This window comes from Trichomycterus rosablanca, chromosome 10 (assembly GCF_030014385.1).
Source record: "Trichomycterus rosablanca isolate fTriRos1 chromosome 10, fTriRos1.hap1, whole genome shotgun sequence".
Classification (NCBI taxonomy): domain Eukaryota; kingdom Metazoa; phylum Chordata; class Actinopteri; order Siluriformes; family Trichomycteridae; genus Trichomycterus; species Trichomycterus rosablanca.
The window spans coordinates 25,440,829-25,462,074 of NC_085997.1; the positions used below are offsets into that span (position 1 = coordinate 25,440,829).

A 21,246-nucleotide genomic window follows, 5' to 3' on the forward strand; every position below is an offset into this window, starting at 1 on the left:
CCTTTTTAATTTTTGGATTTATGTGCAAGGTGACTGAGTGAACAAGGCTAACTAAAACAGCATGGCTAAAAAAAGCAGAATGGTCTCATATGAAGTTTAGTAGCCTGGTATAAAATAATTCATTTTAGAGCTCTGATCGTTCTTAATAGTCCCCCCAGCCCATGATTGGTACTTTAGAACTACAAAACAACATAGAAACAGAAATACAGAAATGACACAGAAGGAAGGGCTGGTTATGTAGTGTAGGTGGTTGTAACTAAGGGTAAGCTATAAATAAAAGAGGAGAGAAAGACAGGTAATCTTCCAGACCTAAAGCAGTAGTATCTGAAACTGACAGCTTCAAATAGATCATGAGTGATAAAAGCATGGCAAATAAACAGTGACAATGAGACATCTTATAGTTCCTGCTCATGAACACATTTTTACTATGAAATAACAATTAAAATAAATTCTTCTGCAAGACCTCAGTCTCAGGTATATGCAAAAGACTCAATTGCCATAGTCAGAATATTTTTTTCTGAAATCAATCTGTAAATAAATCACTAGAGATGCTGACCATGCATCTTCTCCACATTAACACACATCCTTTGGGATAACATGTTCTCCATTAAAACTAAGTAGAGCTTAGAGAGTCATTATTAAATATTATATATAAGATACAGAACTAAAAATTAGATGGATGCTGTTACATTAAATGTGAAATTCCAGCACAGACATTTCTGTACACATTTCTTTAAAGTAAAATTGTTGCAGGCGAATAAAGTGCCAACGTAAGTAATTTGTCTGATTGCTTCGTCCCATAAGTGAAGTAGCAATGCAGTCTGGGTTACTGTCCAAACAAAACAACAATAAAGAACCAACCATAAAAAATGCCTTTTTACTCTTACTCTTTACTCACAAAGGTGTAAAAACTCTGTCTAAAAACTCTGACTTCAACAAAGCCTTCGTTCACGACCACACTGGTGGCCTACAAGACCATTTGATCCCTCCACATTCAACACTAAATGTAGGGGGTGTTGCAGAATTTCACCTCTCCATGGCAACCGTTTATGTGAAACTAACTCAATCCATCATCAGAATTTCTTAAGCCAACACTAACTGCATCCATCAAACCAAATACTATTTTACTTTCAACACAAGCACATTTCTCACCAACTTACTGCCAGTCACCATAGTAACAAACTGCTTGCATACTCCCCCATCCCCCTCACAAGATTGTCTGACATGTGGATGGAGGAGAGGAATAACCTCTTTTTTTTTTTTAAATACTCCAAAACAACAGCACCAGATCATTCATTAATTTTTTTAGAAACCATTATCTGGATATACAATTACTGACTGAAACCCATCTGTAACTCGGTAAACTTTGTTACCCCTTCTGTACCCCGTTTAAACCCACATAAAACTCTGTCAAGGTAATTTTTGAGTGGTGGACCATTCTCAGAACTGCAATGACACTAACATGGTAGGGTGTGTTGTATAAGTGTAGCAGGTGCAGTAGTGTTGTTGGGATTTTTAAACACAATATTAATGCTGGGACAACAGTGTTCTAAACAAAAATATAAAGCCACTGAATAAAAGACTAGAGCAGGATGAACACACAGTGTGCATGAAAAAACAAAGCCAGTCTCTAACTGTACATCTATAACCGGTAATAACATGGTGTGTGTTCCTAATACACTCACAGCAGAACAACACACACTACCTTTTCATTACCATATTAGCATCACTGCAGTACTAAGAATGGGCCACCACCCAAACATCTGATTGGTGGGGTCTGGTTAGTAAACAATAAAAGGGGGGGGGGGGGGGTCCTGACAAAGTTAATAGTGCAACAGATGGGCTAGTTAGTAACTGTATACCCATAAGGTACATCGATAGTAGGTTGAGCTTCTAAAACCATCAATGAATATTTGTACCACATAAATGTAACTAATAAAGTGCTTGGTGAGTATTATGTAATATCATTCCAACAACTATAAAGTATTTTATAAAAAGTCTCCTGTGTTTTAAAGATAGGAAGTGTGAAGGCCTGCCTGGAGGAGAAAGTTCTGATGTCATGTGATCTTGAAGCTGTGTTCTGTGGTACTAAGTTCTAAAATTTTACAGATTAAAAAGCAATTCACATTCTCAAAATATCTGAATATAATTTAGACTTAGCATTTTACCTTAAATACATTGCATTTTTAGTTAGTTTTGGTGTTGTCTGCTTTATTGATGCAAAATAATGTTCTGAAATTAGATTATGAGACCAGGTTAGGCTCCTACGAGAGGTTTGCAAAATTAGACATCCAACAGGGCTCTTTACAGATGAACCAAGCAGCTCTGCCATTGGTAAACAAGACAGATTTAAACTCTACCCAAACACTAACGCCCAAGCTCAGTGTACTGAGAAGCTATTCAACAAAAATCGGCCCTTACAGAAGAAAAGGTGGAACTGTTCATTTTAACTTTTTTCCTCCACTATCTAGGATTATCACTGTGTGTACCCTAGTGCTTTATTAAAGCCCTTGAAGGAATCGATTTAATAGTATTTTAATCCCCAAATCTATATTGCATGAACAAACAAACCTGTCATTCATCACACACTCTGTGACCATCTGGGGTCAATCTAAAGAAAAAAAGGCATTTACAAATAAATGGATGCTCAAACTATAAGAGTACTCGAAATGGTCTAGCGTGTTTTGGACCCACAGAACAAAATTACAAAAAGTATTAACCGACCACTTTAACTGTAAATAAACACATAAAAATGTAAGACTTCTAGACCTCTAAATATCACACTGATTTAATGTCTGTATATCTTTATTCACAGCATACATACAAATAAACGGTTAAACCATTAATACGATTAACAGCATAAGTGACTTCAGTTAGCATAAGTGACTTTCATTTAGTTTGTCTAAACATGCTGAGCTGGTTTGGAGAAAGCATGCATGTGTATAAAAAGTTAAGATACATATATTATACAAGGTTTTCACTAAGAGAACTTAACTTAAACTCCTGCAAAAGCTGGGGACTGTAGTGCACTTACATCAATTTTGTATGATAAGTTTTGGTCCAATCAGCCTTTTGGCAAAATCAAGGCTTTGCGATTAGGCTTAGTATCCTAATAGCACAAGCTGTATCTTCCATCATTTTTAGTAATCCCCAGCTACCGTTTACTCATCCAGAAGCTGAAAGCTGATTGTAGAAGAACCGCATGATATCCAGTCTCAGAGGCAGTAGGATGACAGAAAGAAGCTGGAGGAAAGTACAGGACACCAGACAGTAACCCTTTACTAGAGCTGCTCTGTAACACAATAAAGCCTCCTCAAGTCTCCTCCCTTCAGCAGACCATTACAGACAGAAGCTCACTTAGTGCCACCCTACGGCAGCTCCACATACTGGCCCTATTTCTAGATTAAAGAATGAAAACAAACACCACAGAGAGGGTGAGGCAAAAGAGAGAGCAAGTAAAGAGGCCACCACCAGAATCAATGGCAGGCTTGATTCATTTCAGATTTGTTTTTGTCTGCATTTTGACCAGATAGCAAACAAGCTTCGCCTTTAAAAACCCGTTTGTGGTCACAATCATGTGATTTCATTCAATGCTCCCTTTTCTACCCCTGAAAATGGAAACACACAACTGCAGCCAAACCACTATGTTCCATGTGCACTGTGTTGTACATCATGATTTAAAAAAAACATTTGTACTTATAAGCATGTGTGGTTTACTGGGGCTGTGCAACATTAGTCAACTAGTGGTTCAACAATGAACCAACAAATAAGATCAACTGATGAGTAATAAAAATATTTTATTACAGCTTTTCATTTAGGTAGTTTAGTTGTTGATCACTACAATGACAGGGTAGTAATACTGAATAAAAAAAAAACGTTTGGCAGATGGTGATCCCAGACAAGCTGTAGGGGAAAAGGGAAAGACATGTCAAAACCTGGCAGCTATCTTGAACGTCACCATCTTGGATTCAACCTCAGTTTTTAAATGGGAAGGTAGGTGTGACACCTTACAATATTGCTTATTCATTCTCGTTCTACAGTATTCTAATCTATTTTATCATTATTTGTTCATTAACTAGTTTAGTGATTGTCGACCATTTGCAGCCCTACATAAATGTATAAATATAAAGAGGTATACAACACCAATCCATGCCAACACCATTACCTATTGTGTTGTTTACCCAAGTTGATTTTGAAAGGAGCTAAACATTGCTGCTACTAACCTAAGTTAACAGATCTACATGACTCCATATGGTGTTCATTCTGTTTTAGTCACCATTATTGTAAGAACTCTGAACATGCAAATTAGTATATAGGTCATTGTACTGTTGAGATTACTCTTGGGGTACTGTTCAATGCTATTAAAGTAAGAGTATAAAAGTAAAAGAAATATACCAAAAGCAGAAGTCTAAATTTAGACTGTTTGTATAATCTGAGTTCATTATCAATATTAACCATCTTTTTTACTTTTTTACACCAGCTATCAAAAGCTCAAATGACAATTAGTAAGAAACTGTTCATTATAAACCATATAAAGTGAAACAAATGCTACTTTTTTTTTTAACTACATTATTTTACTACATCAAAAACTAAAGAGTTATCCAAGGCATCCTCAAATGGGGGAAGGGAAAAAGGGAAATGTTTTCTTCCCTCTCTAAAACACCATAGCAACTCTTTTCACAGATAACAGGTAACTAAAGGCTAAAACCTAAAAGCCCAGTGTTAGCTAGCAAAACAGCTGTGAAGGGGAAAAAGGCACAAAAGCAAAAGTCTGTGACGTGTTACAAAATGCACAACAAAATTTTCAAAACTGATAAATTCTTCCATACATAAATGGATTAATATCCAGTAATAAGCAATGACAAGTGTTTATATCTACTCTTTAACGTTAAGATTTTTTCCAACCAAAGACAGTAAAACAATGCACCCTTAACACAGACTAAGATTAAGAATAAAGCTCAGCCCTCGCCAAAAGCAAAACATTACAATAAATAAACTACACAGATTTTGCTTTATAAGATGGAATGCTACCCACTCCACATCAGTGTGTTGATCTGTAGGAAGCATAAGCAAATGCAGTATAACCACTAAAAGCACATTGTATGTTGGAGGTGGGAATCGTTAAGCACCTCGTGATTTTATGCTATTATGATTCAGAGTGCCACAATTATTACAAAATTTAAATTAATTCTTTCCAAGAACTTTTATCTTAAATTTTTCTAGAAAAGAGATTTGTAACATTTTATTAAGAGTTTGGATGCCATATTACAGCAGGTTTGTTAAAACTGTTAAAAAGAAATAGATTTACTAGACTGCTGTGCCATATTAAATACCTTGAAATAAGCTAATTTACATACAGCACTGTAAAAATGAACACATTTATAACATCGCATTTTGTCATTATACGCTTTGTGAGCTGCAGTTGTAATATATGATCACACTCAGTACTGACCTACTGTGACACGCGTTTCATAATCACAATTATGTTTTCATTATTATAACACTACTGTAATACAGAAAAGATCATAACAGCTGCAGTTATTTTTACCCACAGACTTAAAGATGTGTGCTCCGTCCTCAACCACATTCTACAGCACTAAAGAAGACGTGTAATTAACACTTAACTGGTACTATTTTGAGGATTAATGTGGCATACAGATTAATAATAATAATAATAATACATTTTATTTATATAGCGCTTTTCAAGATACTCAAAGACGCTTTACATAAGACAAATAATCAAAACAAATACATACACCATACAAATCATAGTACAAAATCAAAATAGTACATCAACATCAAGAATAATTAAGATAAAAACAAAGAGAGCAGCATAAGACAGTTCATTAAAAATTAGCTAAATTATGAGAGAGAACAACAAATATAGAACAATTTCTTAAAATTAGACAGAAACAGGACAGATTCACATGCAATCAGGAATTGCATCTAGGACTTCACATTTCTGTCGTGATCTAAGTATAAAAACTATTAAAAAGAATAGCAAAAATAAAAGCATTTATTTTGTGTTGTTACAAGTTAAATGCCACTCTGAATAGATGAGTTTTGAGAAGTGACTTGAATTTGGACAGGTCAGGACAATCTCGTAGGTGTTTGGGGAGAGCATTCCATAAAGATGGAGCAGCTATGGAAAAGGCCCCGTCACCCCAGGTCCGGTGCTTGGTCCTAGAGGGTATGGACAGTAGGTTAGCCTCAGAAGAGCGAAGGCTACGGGAAGGAATGTGCTGATGGAGCAGGTCGGTGAGGTAGGATGGGGCCTGATTATGGAGAGCTTTGTGAGTGAATAGAAGAATTTTGAATTGAATGCGTTGAGCAACGGGAAGCCAATGAAGTTTTTGGAGAACAGGTGTAATATGATCACGGGAGCGAGTATGAGTAAGGAGGCGAGCAGCTGAATTCTGGATATACTGAAGTTTTTTTAGGATTTTGTTAGATGTACCATAAAGGATGCTATTGCAATAATCAATTCTGGATGTAATAAAAGCATGAATCAAGGTTTCGGCGGCAGAAAAGGAGAGTGATGGACGTAGACGTGCTATGTTTTTTAGATGAAAGAAAGCAGTTTTGGTGATGTGATTTACATGGAGGTCAAAAGAGAGGTTGCTATCAAAAATTACACCAAGATTTCGGATGTTAGAAGACGGAGACAAAGTGTCATTATCAATGGTAATTTGAAAATTTTTTGTGGTTTTTGCCAGGGATGTAGGACCTACGATGATCATATCAGATTTTTCACAGTTTAATTTGAGGAAATTAGCTTTCATCCACAATTTCATTTCAGTGATGCAATTTGTCAGAGTGGAGTGAAGTTCAGTATTAATGGATTTGGAGGAGATGTAAAGCTGAATATCATCAGCATAGCAGTGGAAATGTAAACCATGCCGACGTATGATGTCACCAAGGGGGAGCATATAAAGAATAAACAAAAGGGGACCTAACACTGAGCCTTGGGGAACGCCTTGGGACAGTGGAGCAATGGCAGAACTACAATTGTTGATATCAACAAACTGTTGTCTGTTTACGAGATATGACCTTAACCACAAAAGGGCAGTACCCGTGATGTTGACAGAGGATTCAAGGCGGAACAGAAGAATGGAGTGATTAATGGTGTCAAAAGCTGCAGTAAGATCAAGGAGGACGAGAATATTAATTTGTCCAGAGTCTGAGGAAAGAAGAAGGTCATTTGTGACTTTGAGGAGGGCTGACTCAGTGCTGTGCTGGGGGCGGAAGCCAGACTGAAATGATTCAAATAGATTATTGGAATTTAGGTGATCTTTGAGCTGTGAGGCAACAACACGTTCCAGTATTTTCGACAGAAATGGAAGATTGGAAATGGGCCGAAAGTTACTCATAATGTTAGAGTCAAGTCCAGGTTTTTTAAGTATGGGAGTAACAGCAGCCAATTTGAGTGATTGAGGGACTGAGCCAGAACTAAGAGAGGAATTGATTATCTCTGTGATAAGTGATGAGATAACTGGAAAACAACCCTTAACAAGTTTTGATGGAGCAGGATCCAAAACACAAGTGGAGCTTCGCATCCCTGTCAAGATCTCAGATAGGTCCAAATGAGACACAGGTGAGAACTGAGACAGAGGCTGGGTAATAAATTGAGGTGAGACAGGCGGAGAAACAGAGATGACAGGGGAAACTGTCAGAAAATTGTGGATATTCTCAATTTTTGTTTGAAAAAATTAGAGGTAAGAGTTACACTTGTCAACTGTAAAGGAATTGGTAGTATTGTCAACTGGTTTGAGAAGTTTATTTATTGTGGAAAAGAGAGTCTTAGGATTTGTTGATCCAGCATGTATGAGTTCGGAATAGTAAGTGGATCGGGCTGCCGGAAGAGCGTCTTTGTAATGTTGAAGATAATCAGAATAAATCTGATAATGTACTGTTAGACCGGTTTTCTTATAAAGTCTTTCAAGCTGGCGTTTACGGGATTTCATTTGGTGAAGCTTAATTGTGTACCATGGTGCAGAATGACTAAATGAAACAAATTTGGTTCTCAAAGGAGCCAGCTCATCAAGACATGAGGCGAGTATGTCATTATAGTAATCGACAAGGTCAGATGAATTACTAGACAGTACAGGACAGACAGACATCTTTTTAACAAGAGAATCTGAGAAAGCAGAGGGAGAGATGTATTGAAGATTCCTGAAGGATATTTTCCGTTTAGCTCTAGTGATGGGCTTAGTGACCTCAATGTCCATGATGATTGTCAAATGATCAGAGACAGTAAGGTCATGGCTGGACGGCTGATGAACTAGGACACCAGTAGAGCAGACAAGGTCAAGAGTATGACCTTTTTTATGAGTTGGAAAATTTATATGTTGTGTGAAATTAAAACACTGTAACAATTCCAAAAATTCCCTGGCAAATTTACAGATGTACAGATTAGGATGCAGTTCTAAAATAAATCAATAGCAGGTAAGTCATGTAACCTCAAATCTTCCATTAAATCTTCCTTACTATCTATTGATCAAATTATGAAGACCTGTGCATCAATGCTGTATGGTCCAAAGAGATAACCACGATAAATGTTAATCCATTTTCCCTTGTTACCCTTCCTTGTTGTTACTGATGACAGTATTAATTATTATTGTTGGCGCTGTTATTACTTTAACAACAGTAGTTATGACATGATATGTAAATAAGAAAATTTTGAGTACCACTTTAAAGTAGGCCTAACGTGAACATGGGAATTATTTACAAGGATAGACTTACTTATAGTGCATTATCTATCCAAACAAATAAGTCACATGACCTTTTTGTTTACACTCGATTAAGAGCAATGACCAAATGCTAAATAGTTTAATTATAAAGTTTTGTTTCACTACAAGGCAATTATTTGTTATCAAAGATAAAAAATCTATATTAGTTAGTGATATTAAATCCATTTCTGATTAAAAGCAAATATGATCTTACATCCTGGCGTTACAGCTTTATGAAACATCACACAAAACCGTTGGGACAAATTTGAAGATAAAACAAATGAACGAATGGATTAAGATGAAACGTCAGCGGTTAACTAGCAAAACTAAATACTAAACAAACGCAGATTAGTGTTTGAACAAACAGAAACATGAATAGATAATTGAGCAGTATATTGGGATGTGCTGTTTCTAGCTGCTGTGCCTGTTATTATAAAGTGATCTGTAGATGGTTTCCATCAGCTCAGTGGAAGGTCATTCAGTTCAGTATATTTAGCAAAGGTTCTTTCAGTTCGGGTTTGGAATTGATCCAACGTGTTTTAATCGAAGTTGAACTGGACATGTTTTATATTGTTTGACTTCTTTATAACTACAGAGAAATAAAGACTGTACTGTAACACAAGAGCAGGACCAACTAGCTTTAGTAACGCCCGTTAACGTCTGTAAACAGTGTCCGCGTTTCATATGAACCTGTTGCATTCTCAAACACTTGCTAACACTACAAACCTACTCAAAACTCAATTTCAAAACTCAAAAAATCTACCATATTTAAAGTTTTATTAAACAATAAAGATACGAATGTTTAGAATGAAGTATTAACCGAAAAAGTCCACTCACCGACTCCATCTTCCGATTTCAGCACCATTGTTGACAATTGGGCAAACTTGTACCCAGTCACGTATTCAAGTCCTCTGAAAGCTATGTGGTGTTTATACCACTTCTTTCTACAACCTATTTAAACTCAAAAGAAATAAAACTCGAAATAAACGAACTTCTCAATATTACAGTTACACGGACGAAACAGTGCTAACACTCCACGCGTTACCAATGGGTGGGGCTTACCAGGCTCTAATTTAGCTCAGCCAGTCACAGCGTTTGACCCTACAAGCCCCTTTCTCTCCTGCTACAAGTGTGCACTATAACGAGCACGTACTGATTTCACCAAGAAACACTGGGCAGAAGGAATACCCTGGACAGGACACCAATCCAATACAGGTCTTTAGTCACTATGGAGTGTCTCCTTGCCAAGACCTAGAATTTATTTATCTCCAAGAGTACAGGGAAATGGTAGCTTACTAGTTAAAGTACTGACTAGTTTGTTTGTTTGTTTATTAGGATTTTAACATCATGTTTTACACTTTGGTTACATTCATGACAGGAACGGTAGATACTCATAACTCAGGTTTATCAGTTCACAAGGTTATATCAAACACAGTCATGGACAATTTAGTGTCTCCAATTCACCTCACTTGCATGTCTTTGGACTGTGGGAGGAAACCGGAGCACCGGGAGTAAACCCACGCAGACACGGGGAGAACATGCAAACTCCACACAGAAAGGACCTGGGCCACCCCATCTGGGGCTTGCACCCAGGACCTTCTTGCTGTGAGGCAACAGCGCTACCCACTTAGCCACCGTGCCGCCCAACTGGACTAGTAAACAAACAGTTGCTGGTTTAGTCCCCTCCACTGCCAAGTTACCACCGTTAGCAATCAAAATTAATCAAATCAATGTGTATTTAATCAATCGTATTGTATTTAGTCACAATTGTACGTCACTTTGCATAGAAAAAGCATCTGGTAAATGTAGTATTACTCTCCAAATAACCATCAAATCATCTGAAAATGGACAAAACCTTGGTTGTCCTGGATAGTCACTATACAAAAGTATTGAGACACCACATATAATTTTTAAATTTATGTGTTTTAGCCACAACAGCTTTTATAAAGGAGTTTTTATGCTTCCATTAGATTAGGGAAAGCCCTTTCTGGTTCCAGCATTACTGGTCTATAAAGACATGTAGAAAAGCTTGGTTTTTGGCCTGCACGGAGTCCTGGCCTTAGCCCAACTGAACAGCTGTGGAATGAACTGGAACATCACTTAAGGCTTTCTTGATCAAAATCAGTGCTCAGCCTTACAAATGCTCTTTCTAAATGGACAGAAATTCTCACAAACATACATCTAAGTCTGTTGAAACACCTTCACAGAAGAGAAAAAGATGATGAAATGGGATGTCCAGCAAGCTTGTGGTCAGGTGTCCAAATACTTTTAGGTGTTTGTGTATGTGTAGAAGCAATATAATTTGAAATAAAAGCATCACTCTTTAGCTGTTTCTCGTCCTGCTCTGAAATATAGTAGCCTTTAAAATCTTTACCATGGCCAATAGATGATTATAAGTAAGTACAATGAAGTCTCTGTTACTGAATTACCCTGTCAATTTGATGAGAGTGTGATACAAAGGAAAGATTATAACTGGTACTGCATCCTTAAGGCAATAAGCAGATAGAAGTTGTTTTGTCTGTAGTTACACGGAATTTCACTAACAGCTGGAGGATAAATAAGGCTTTGTAGGATAATGGAAATGTTCTGGAAAATCGCAGTACCCAAAAAGGTCAGTAGATGTCTCACTTTATTATATTTTAAATTTCTTGATTATAACCCTGGAGTTTAGCATTGTGACATACACATGCCAAACCATTTTATTTATTCTTTACAAATGTTGAATTATTATTTTTAATTTCTGTTGTATGCCCAACTATTCTTAAAACTGATGTCACCCCATAAAGCTAATTTGGTTAGTGACAATGTCCATCCATCAGCTTAAATTTCCCTATAACAATAACTATCAGAAACGGAAGGACAAGGGGAGGGTTTGTGTCTTTTTAGATATGGGATCCTTCTGGGTCTTCTACTATGGAGCCCACTGAAACTGTTGTACCCTGAAAATCCACTTTTTTGTTTACATTTTTTACATTGGTCTGTTTCTTGACCATTCAAACAACCTGTCTGTTAAATCTTGAGCTACATTTCTCTTGCAAACACATCCAAAGATGTTGGCAACTGGGGTCACAGGTACAGCAAGCTTTTTTTAGAAGGTCTTGTAACCTTTACATTGAGGATGCTAGGCTATTACGTTTTTTCTCTTATCAAACCACTCTCTGCTTTTCCATCTGGTTGATATGTTCAATGTGATAGTCACAGTGGTATAAAACAGCAGGACAGGTTATTTCCCTCAGTTTATACTGGCTGCATGAGTGATAAGGTTCAAAACACTTGTTGGACTAATTAAATTAGAAAGGTCTGCTTAAACTATCACCATGTTTCAAATATTTCTTACAACTTTAAGTTTACCAATTATTTTGTCCAAGCTTTATCAGAATGTCTTTATCAGAAAGTGCAAAACTGGAGCCGCTCAGGTGGCGCAGTGGTAAAAACCACACGCTGAGACCAGAGCTGGGATCTCGAATACATGGTATCGCAGCGGCCACATGAACAGCAATTGGCCTGTTGTGGTGGGATATTAAAATGCCAGATAGGGACTCTCTGATAACTAATGCAATTATGACCTCTGCTGACAGATTGATGGCGCCTGCATAGAGACAGGAAAAGAGTGCTGTCAGGGTGTGTCTCTGTACACAGTGCTGATCCGCACTGCATTCGTCAAAGTGTAGGTGACAAAATGCATATGGCTGCTGCCCACATGTCGGAGGGGGCATGGGTTAGCTACATTCTCCTCAATCAGAGCAGGGATCGGCATTGGTGGAGAGGAAGCATGATGCAATTGGACGCGCTAAAAAGTGAGAAAAGGGGAGAAAATTCATAAACAAAAAAAAAATTTAAACAAGAAAGTGCAAAACTGTAACATTTTTAAAATGTTGAGGTTTTGTGCCAGCGTAAAGCACAAGCAGACATGTTGATGATGATGATAATAAAATTTTATATTAATTTATTTGAGAAGAAAATAAGGAACCAATATGTGTGATATGAGGAACCAAAGGAAATAAGGGGTGGATTTGCTCGGTGGCTGGCAGTTGTCAAGGTCACAGACAGTGCTTTACATGGCTTTAGAGGGCATGATTGTAGTTAGAAACTGTATGTGTGGTATAAGTGCTACTGTATTAAATCTCATATTGTTCAAGCATTTTGCTTACATAGAATTAATCATTTGTTTCTGCTGTCCACTAAATTACTTGCATGTATACAAAGAATGCATGTTTTTGGAAGGTAAGAGGAAACCAAAGTATCAAGAGGAAACTACCAGAGACACATCAAAAACATTCCACACTCCTCACACTGAGTGACTGAAAGCAAGTGCCATGCGAAACCTACATTACCTGTGTTGTAATTATTATTATCATTTGTTATTATTATTATTATTAATAGTAGTAGTATTTTAAAGAGGAGTAGCATCTAAACAAATAGGGTTGACTAGACACATTCCCCCCATATAATTCCTATCTAACCCCCCGTTTTCCCCTATCTCCCAAAAACATGCTAATTGGAAGACTGGCTATCATAAATTGATCTTAGGTGTAAGTGAGTATCGGGGTGTGTTGCCCAAACTTGATGAAGAAAAAGTTGTTGCTTAAGATAATTGAATAAAATGGAACCAGCACAAAAGAGTAAAATATAAGAAGCCTGGCATGAAGTACAACACACTGAGACTGTACTTTCCCAATTCTGCTTCAAGTTTGTCGTCATGGAGATTACTGCTTCTTTTCTCTTCTTTAACCAGTTTAATTAAATAGATGTTTGCAAAGTTTGTGTTGTCCAAAGCATAATTCTTGATTAAACCCATACATAGACATATGCACATGAACACACACACATAACAGCTTTGCACTTAAAAGCAGAGGTTACAAAGGTCTCGTTCCTTTCAAGGAAACATTGTGTGTGTGTGTGTGTGTGTTGAATACATTGAATACAAATTTATATGTCAATGTGCTTGCTGGAGCTGAGATGAATTTATTAATTTATCCTTCCAATAAAGATGTGTTCATGTACTACAATTTACATCAGTGTTCTTTTTAAATAAAATAAAAAATTGTTGAGCCACTTTACAAACTACTATGAATTATTTAGCAATGTATATAACAACACCAAATAGGAACAAATGGGACAGTATGGAAATTCCAAATAAAAAAACAACAGTGTTTCTTATGTGCTGAATGTGTCTGAATGTGATTAAGTCGACTAAACAAAACATAAAATATTATAGTCTGCAATAAAATGAAATTTTATCCAAGAGCAACAGAAATCCACAGAATAAAATGTAATTTCCACTTTATTGTCTTTCCAAAAAACTTCAACATCCAATTTTCCTTTTATAGTTATCATCTCTATAGTAGTGTTTTATGGATAATTGCTCTGGTCTTCAAAAGCAAAGAAATTCTTTAAGAAACTGGCATCAAAACAAGTAAACGGAGTGAGAGACATTAAGAGCTGGGCTATTCAGCAATTCTGAGGTCTCACCATAGATAATCTATTAAAATCAGAAGTTTGACTGGGCCAGTCATGCTGGTCAAAGGTGGTGTTTGGCTGATGTGTCTGGGCATTTGGCTTCAAGTGGAAATAGTGCAAAACAACTTTGCAACAGTGAAAACAGCAGATGTACAACGTATTTCCTACCACTGCACTAATCAGGTAACTGGCAATAATCCCAAATGAATGTGTGTAATGTATTTTGGGTTTCCCAAAACATGTATGCACAAATGGGTAATACTGGCCAACATACGGGTTGGGATACGAATTTTAAAAAACTCTCTTCAATATTGCTAGGACTGGCAACAGATTCACCACATGATTTTGGGCTCTTTTACAGTCACGAGCAGTGTGTGGGAGAAGAAATCTGTGGATGCGAAGTAGATGCCAAATTTTATTTATTTAAATGCACTTTTAGATGGGAGGAGAGCTACAGTGCTCTATAAATGTAATTCCTTTCTGATTGCCTGTTGCAATCATTTTTTGTCACTCTAAAAAATTTCAGATCATTAAATATAACAAAAACATTTATAACTATATAACATATACTGATCAGCCATAACATTAAAAACCACCTCCTTGTTTCTACACTCACTGTCCATTTTATCAGCTCCACTTACCATATAGAAGCACTCTGTAGTTCTACAATTACTGACTGTAGTCCATCTATTTCTCTACATACCTTTTTAATCTGCTTTCACCCTGTTCTTCAATGATCAGGACCCCCACAGGACCACCAGAGTAGGTATTATTTGGGTGGTGGATCATTCTCAGCCTTGCAGTGACACTGACATGGTGATGATGTGTTAGTGTGTGTTGTTTTGGTATGAGTGGATTAGACACAGCAGCGCTGCTGGAGTTTTTAAATACTGTGTCCACTCACTGTCCACTCTATTAGACACTCCTACCTAGTTGGTCCACCTTGTAGATGTAAATCTATTGCTGCTGTTGATATAATATTCATTCACAATAAAGTCTGCAATAAGTTAGGGGGTCTGAATACTTTTTTTAATCCACTGTACCTTTAAATCCTGACCCCACTGCAAAGCTTTTGTGATGCATGAAAAAAGACTACTTCATGTTACCTATATGTAAGGTTAGTAATTTGGCCAGTATGCATTATCACTGTATTTGGTATATCACTATAACAGCATATACAAATGTTTATATTATTTTTATATTTTTAAAAGTTGTATTTGTCGTATTTTTCTGCTTTGTGTGACATTTTTACCCAACATCTGGTGTGCCTCATAATTACAAACCACAGTCAGTCATGTTTAGTTAGAAACACTCACAAATAAAATGTCACTCTGCTCGGTCATACTTCCTCATTTCTCTTCTAAAGAATATATAAAGCTGTATTTGAGATACTTTTACCACAGAGCTCAAATGAACTAAATACCTTTTGTACAGACAAATTTCTGTTGGTAGACACATTCAAGCCCTACTATTAAGGTTTCTGGTGAGTTTATTTTTTCCTGTAATAAACCATGTTGTTCCTGGTGCACTGACAGTTTTGCCACAGTGGACAAGGAGACACCCTCTAGATGACTATGAAAACTCTAGAAAGGGTCCAGACCATGTCTTGAGCATCACTGTGAAAAAAACATTCATTTGCAGCTGATGTGTAAATGGATTTAAATGTAAGATAAAACAATACGCATCTAGATACATGGTTTATGATGCAATACAAAGACAGAACAGGGAAACAAGAAACAATCTCACTATGAGCAGATGATTACAATCTGAATATTAAAAAACAGATATAAAGGCATTCGTACAAACGTAATACTTGATTCAGCTCATGTTAAACTCTTTTGAAATATTTAAAGCAGTAGTACTTGGAATAAATTCACTGTTCGGAAAAATAAATGCACAAATAACCGTAGTGTTTAACATTATACAGAACCATGTCTACTGTAATCTGCTGTAACAATAAACTGATGTACACCACTGTTATATCAGCTTTCTTATTATTTACACTTATTGAAGATGCTAAATGTTGCAGTTTTGTAAGGTGATCTTTCTGCTCAACAGTCTATAATGCTATGTACATTTTTAATAAAAGACAGATCTGGACTGCAGGCGGGCCAGTCAAGCACATGCACTTTGTGTCTACAAAAAACAAATTTGAAATCACTGTTAAAAAAAGTTAACATACAGCCACCAAGACCTGAGTCTTGAGTTTAAATCTTGGCAGTACCACTGACCAGTATCATAAAATTGGCCTGTTTAAAGTGTCAGCATGAGCAGCTGAAGAATACAGTTTGGATGTTGTTCATACAGGGAGGGAAAAGCCGGATAGGGACGTCATAACTGATGCAATCACGACCTCTGCTGGCTGATTGATGGCAGCTGCACAGAGTTGAGAGATAATGCAATCAGGGTGTGGCTCTCCATACACAAAGCTGATCCGCATATGAACTCGCCTTGTGCAGGTAAAAAGACGCAGTCGGCTACTGCACGCGTGTCGGAAGGGGCGTGTCAGTTCGCTCTTCTCAATCGGTGCGAGGGTTAGCACCAGTAGAGAGGAAGCATAACGCAATTGGGTAAAAAACATGCTAAAAACCAGGAGAAAAGGGAAGAAAATGCATTAAAAAAACAAAAATAATAAAAAATAATAATAATATTTAATTTATATAATATTTAAAATGTAATAAAACTGAAAAACTATGAATGTTTTCAAAAATGTTTATTTTTAATACAATCTAATTTTGGCTAATGCATATCCAGATGCTTTCAGTTGTTTCTATGTTAGCAACTCTCAAGAAAAGCCAAATCTCAAACTGTGTCTGTTACTATTTATAAAAACTGATGTTAAAGTGTAAAAGGCATAGTATTCTTTTTGTTGGTTACAAGCAATTACATTTTTTGAAGGTTTTATTAAATCTTAACTTTTACAGTCTGTAAAAAAGCATAATAACACATACCCCTTTTGTTCCTGCAACATGGAGAACAGATTCACTTGATCACTCACAATAATAGTATAACAGAAAACACCAATAAGCACAACCTTGTAAACCTTAGAGAACAGTGTGTGGTGTTGCAAAAATAATAAATGTATCCAGCAGAAAAATCCAAGCAGGGATAAAAAAGAAGAAAAAAAAAGTGCATTTTGACATTTACAGTTTAATGTCACCTACAGTAACTCCCTCAGATGAACAAAGGACATAGCAGGCCACCACACAGGCATCATGGGGGACCTATGATTAATAGTTGCATGGCCACCCAGGATCACAATCTAACCATGTGTCACTTCAGTCATATTGCATCTGTGTATTCTCAAACACTCTTCCACAGCAGTTCTCTCTGATTACCAAGATATGATATGGCATGATTTTAAGCTTCCGTGCATGGTGCGGCTTGTTTATTGTGTCATTTAATAAAAATGTTGGTCTGGGTCTTAACTGAACCAGAGTGATGCTACAAGCTTTTTTCATAGCAGCTGGGTGCTGATTGGCCCTGCTCTCTGCACAGGTGGAAAGGCATTCATGTCTAGCCCTCACCCACACAGATTGGAATTTCTGCCCATTTTGTCAAAATTGCATTGGTGAGGTCTGACACAGTATGAGAAGACCTCACAGTCAGTGGGTTATTAATGACTAGGTTCACGTTTCACCATGCGCCCTCTGTATTTGTGAGCCCATTCTGGAAACCAAACCCCATGAACTCAGTCAATGGCTCTTACTATTGTGTCATATGAGCAAACATTTAATATATCAAATATGGCATGTAATCCCATCCAACTGAAAAAAATAAGAAGTAAGATATGATATCAGCAAAAAGGACAATCCTTTATAACACGAATAAAACTACCAATAAAATATAATTTAATACTAATAAAACTATATGATTTTGCAAATATTATTAACTAAAATATAGCTGTAGTACACAATCTTATTCAGTGTGGGTACATACTTTCATACCACCAAGTATTATAATTCATTAAGAAACCAAACTTTGGTGCTCAATGATTATGACCCTTATTGAGTTTCCAATAAGTGACAAGACTCATGCATAAAGACTGATCAATGGTGTTTGCACAATGAGACAGGGGATAATGGAGATCAGTGCATGACTCTCCGTGAGCGATACGGATCCCCATATGAATACACCTCATGCAGGTGGAAAGAAGCGGTCGGCTACTACACACCTGTTGGAGGGGGCATGGGTTAGTTAAGGCCTGCCTTGGTCAGCAGTGGAGGTCTGCAGCAGTAGAGGTGGAAACACAAAATTGGGCAATTGAATATAATTACATTAGGAGGAAAATGGGAGGGGGGGGTGCATAAAAAAGATGTGTTACATAATGCTAATAATTTCCGTAAATCATGTTTCTAAATTATTTAATAACATTGATTTGACATCAAACAGCTCACTCATTAGTTTAGCTGTGGTACAAAATCAGCTTGATACTAATACATTAGGAAAACCTTTTTAAAATTGTTTTATATTTAAAAGTTGTATCAAAAACAGACACTTTTTCTTTAAAAAGACTACTAACACATAATAGCATGTGTAATGAAGCAAGTGTGTCACAAATATATTTTAAAATTCATGTGATATTTCACTGATTTTATGAGAGCACACATGCTGCCAATGCTGTTAAATACCTTGTGTTAGCAGGCGGAATTAGGGGGATGATTATAAATGCCACACAGCCCTATCACCATTAGTAATCATTGACTCCTGCAGCATCCAGTCCTACTGCCCATGAATCACAATCAGTCTGTGTGTTTGCGTGTGTGATACATCTACATCCTACATCCTGCAATGTACTGCTACTATAATCTCTTCTACTCTGTTTTATATTGTCGTGTCACTACTTAAATCTTTCTCCATACACAGTATTCACGTTAGAGAACTTTAAATCAACAGGTGACCATTAATTTCATCTAGAAGTGGGAGAATTAGCTGTGATTCCAAGCAACAGGAGCAACATTTAACAATAAAATCGGAATTTATTATGTTTTTAATTAAATATGATGTAGTACAGCAACAAATCCCAGTGACTGGCTCTCGTACATCCAGTCGACCAGTCACATGGTATGAAATACTGACATCATCAGAAGGTTTTCCTTTTAAAGCTTAGTTTCTGATTACATTTAGCTTCCCTTCAGCAGTGTTAAACATGCATAAGGGGTCTGTCAAATGTTTCCCTCTTACATGCATTTTTTTAACCAAAAATAACACAGTGATGTGTAATAATTATACAGCAGACAGTATACATTTTGGTCACAAGCATTCCCTGATAACCCATGAACAACAACTGCAGTGGTTCACTACACACCAACAAAGGACAAACTTGCGAAACTAGCTACTTGTTCTCTGCTAGTGTAAACATAGGCTTATATGTATTTATTTATCTCTTTTGTGCTTAATGTCTTTAGAGAATGAAAGAGTTTACTTATCATTAGAAAGGTTAATATGTAAAGAACAAAACGTTTGTGAACAGTTGGGAATTACAAATATAAAGTGTTACATAACCAATATAAACAACCCAATAAAATGTCAACATGTGTAACATTTAATGTTACATTACAGTAAGACTTTGGACATCTTTGGCTTCTGTTAAAAATTAGGCTAGGATAAACAAAAGCAGCAACATGGCCTAGCATAAATATTATATTACTAAAAGAATTGTTAAATTAATAATTGATGGGTACGGTCCATTTTAATAAGGCTGTGCAATGACACAGCTTTAAAAATGTCACTGTTTTTTCCATGTTTTGAAAGGGGCCTGAAATAAAATGACCCATTATGTCATCAAGCAGGCGCACATCACAACCATATGCCCCAGTCAAGCATTGATAATAGTAACAGTGATGAGTAAATGGCTATTTCAGTTCAACTACAAACCTAACAGAACATATAACAAACACATGGAACTACGTTTACACCACCTGTGACTCATGTAGAATTCACAGTAAAAAAAGTCCCACAGTCAGTCCCACCATGGTTAACTCAAACTGGTAGCGCTCACATTGCTTTACTCCTCATATGCATACTGTAATTTTCCACTTTGCTGGAATTCACCAGCTCTCACCAGCTCCCACCTGCTTCTTGTCACATTGCGACATTACAAGTGTGAACACATGGTCCCCAGAGACAAAACAAGAATCTTTTTCAGTTAATCATGGAGAACAGTTGGGCCAGATCCAATTACAAGACAAAATATAACAACAAACAAATCATATTTAAGTTTATTTTGTTGGTGTAATAAATATTATTACCATAAATGCACTTTGCTTTGACGTCAACAGAAATATAAAATTTCTAGAAGTAAAGTGTTTAGTTAATGACCCAGAAACTGTGTTATATAAATAAAATAAATAAATAAATAAATAAAATTAAAAAAATAAATAAATATACAGTGTATCACAAAAGTGAGTACACCCCTCACATTTCTGCAGATATTTAAGTATATCTTTTCATGGGACAACACTGACAAAATGACACTTTGACACAATGAAAAGTAGTCTGTGTGCAGCTTATATAACAGTGTAAATTTATTCTTCCCTCAAAATAACTCAATATACAGCCATTAATGTCTAAACCACCGGCAACAAAAGTGAGTACACCCCTTAGTGAAAGTTCCTGAAGTGTCAATATTTTGTGTGGCCACCATTATTTCCCAGAACTGCCTTAACACTCCTGGGCATGGAGTTTACCAGAGCTTCACAGGTTGCCACTGGAATGCTTTTCCACTCCTCCATGACGACATCACGGAGCTGGCGGATATTCGAGACTTTGCGCTCCTCCACCTTCCGCTTGAGGATGCCCTAAAGATGTTCTATTGGGTTTAGGTCTGGAGACATGCTTGGCCAGTCCATCACCTTTACCCTCAGCCTCTTCAATAAAGCAGTGGTCGTCTTAGAGGTGTGTTTGGGGTCATTATCATGCTGGAACACTGCCCTGCGACCCAGTTTCCGGAGGGAGGGGATCATGCTCTGCTTCAGTATTTCACAGTACATATTGGAGTTCATGTGTCCCTCAATGAAATGTAACTCCCCAACACCTGCTGCACTCATGCAGCCCC

The 21,246-nt window shown here is 36.8% G+C and overlaps 1 protein-coding gene across 3 annotated transcripts in view; it reads right to left on the bottom strand.

Annotated features, from left to right (window-relative positions):
- The window catches only part of cyth1b (cytohesin 1b), a 57,343-nt gene that overhangs the window by 14,574 nt on the left and 21,523 nt on the right, over positions 1-21,246 (bottom strand). Inside the window, exon 1 of one of the 3 annotated variants that reach the window (XM_063003005.1) lies at positions 9,567-9,754. The exons of the other annotated variants lie outside the window; for them this stretch is intronic. Coding sequence (XP_062859075.1) covers positions 9,567-9,594 — 28 coding nt within the window. The 5' untranslated portion in view covers positions 9,595-9,754. Of the gene's footprint in view, positions 1-9,566; positions 9,755-21,246 lie in introns of those variants that run through there. 3 annotated transcript variants of the gene reach the window in all.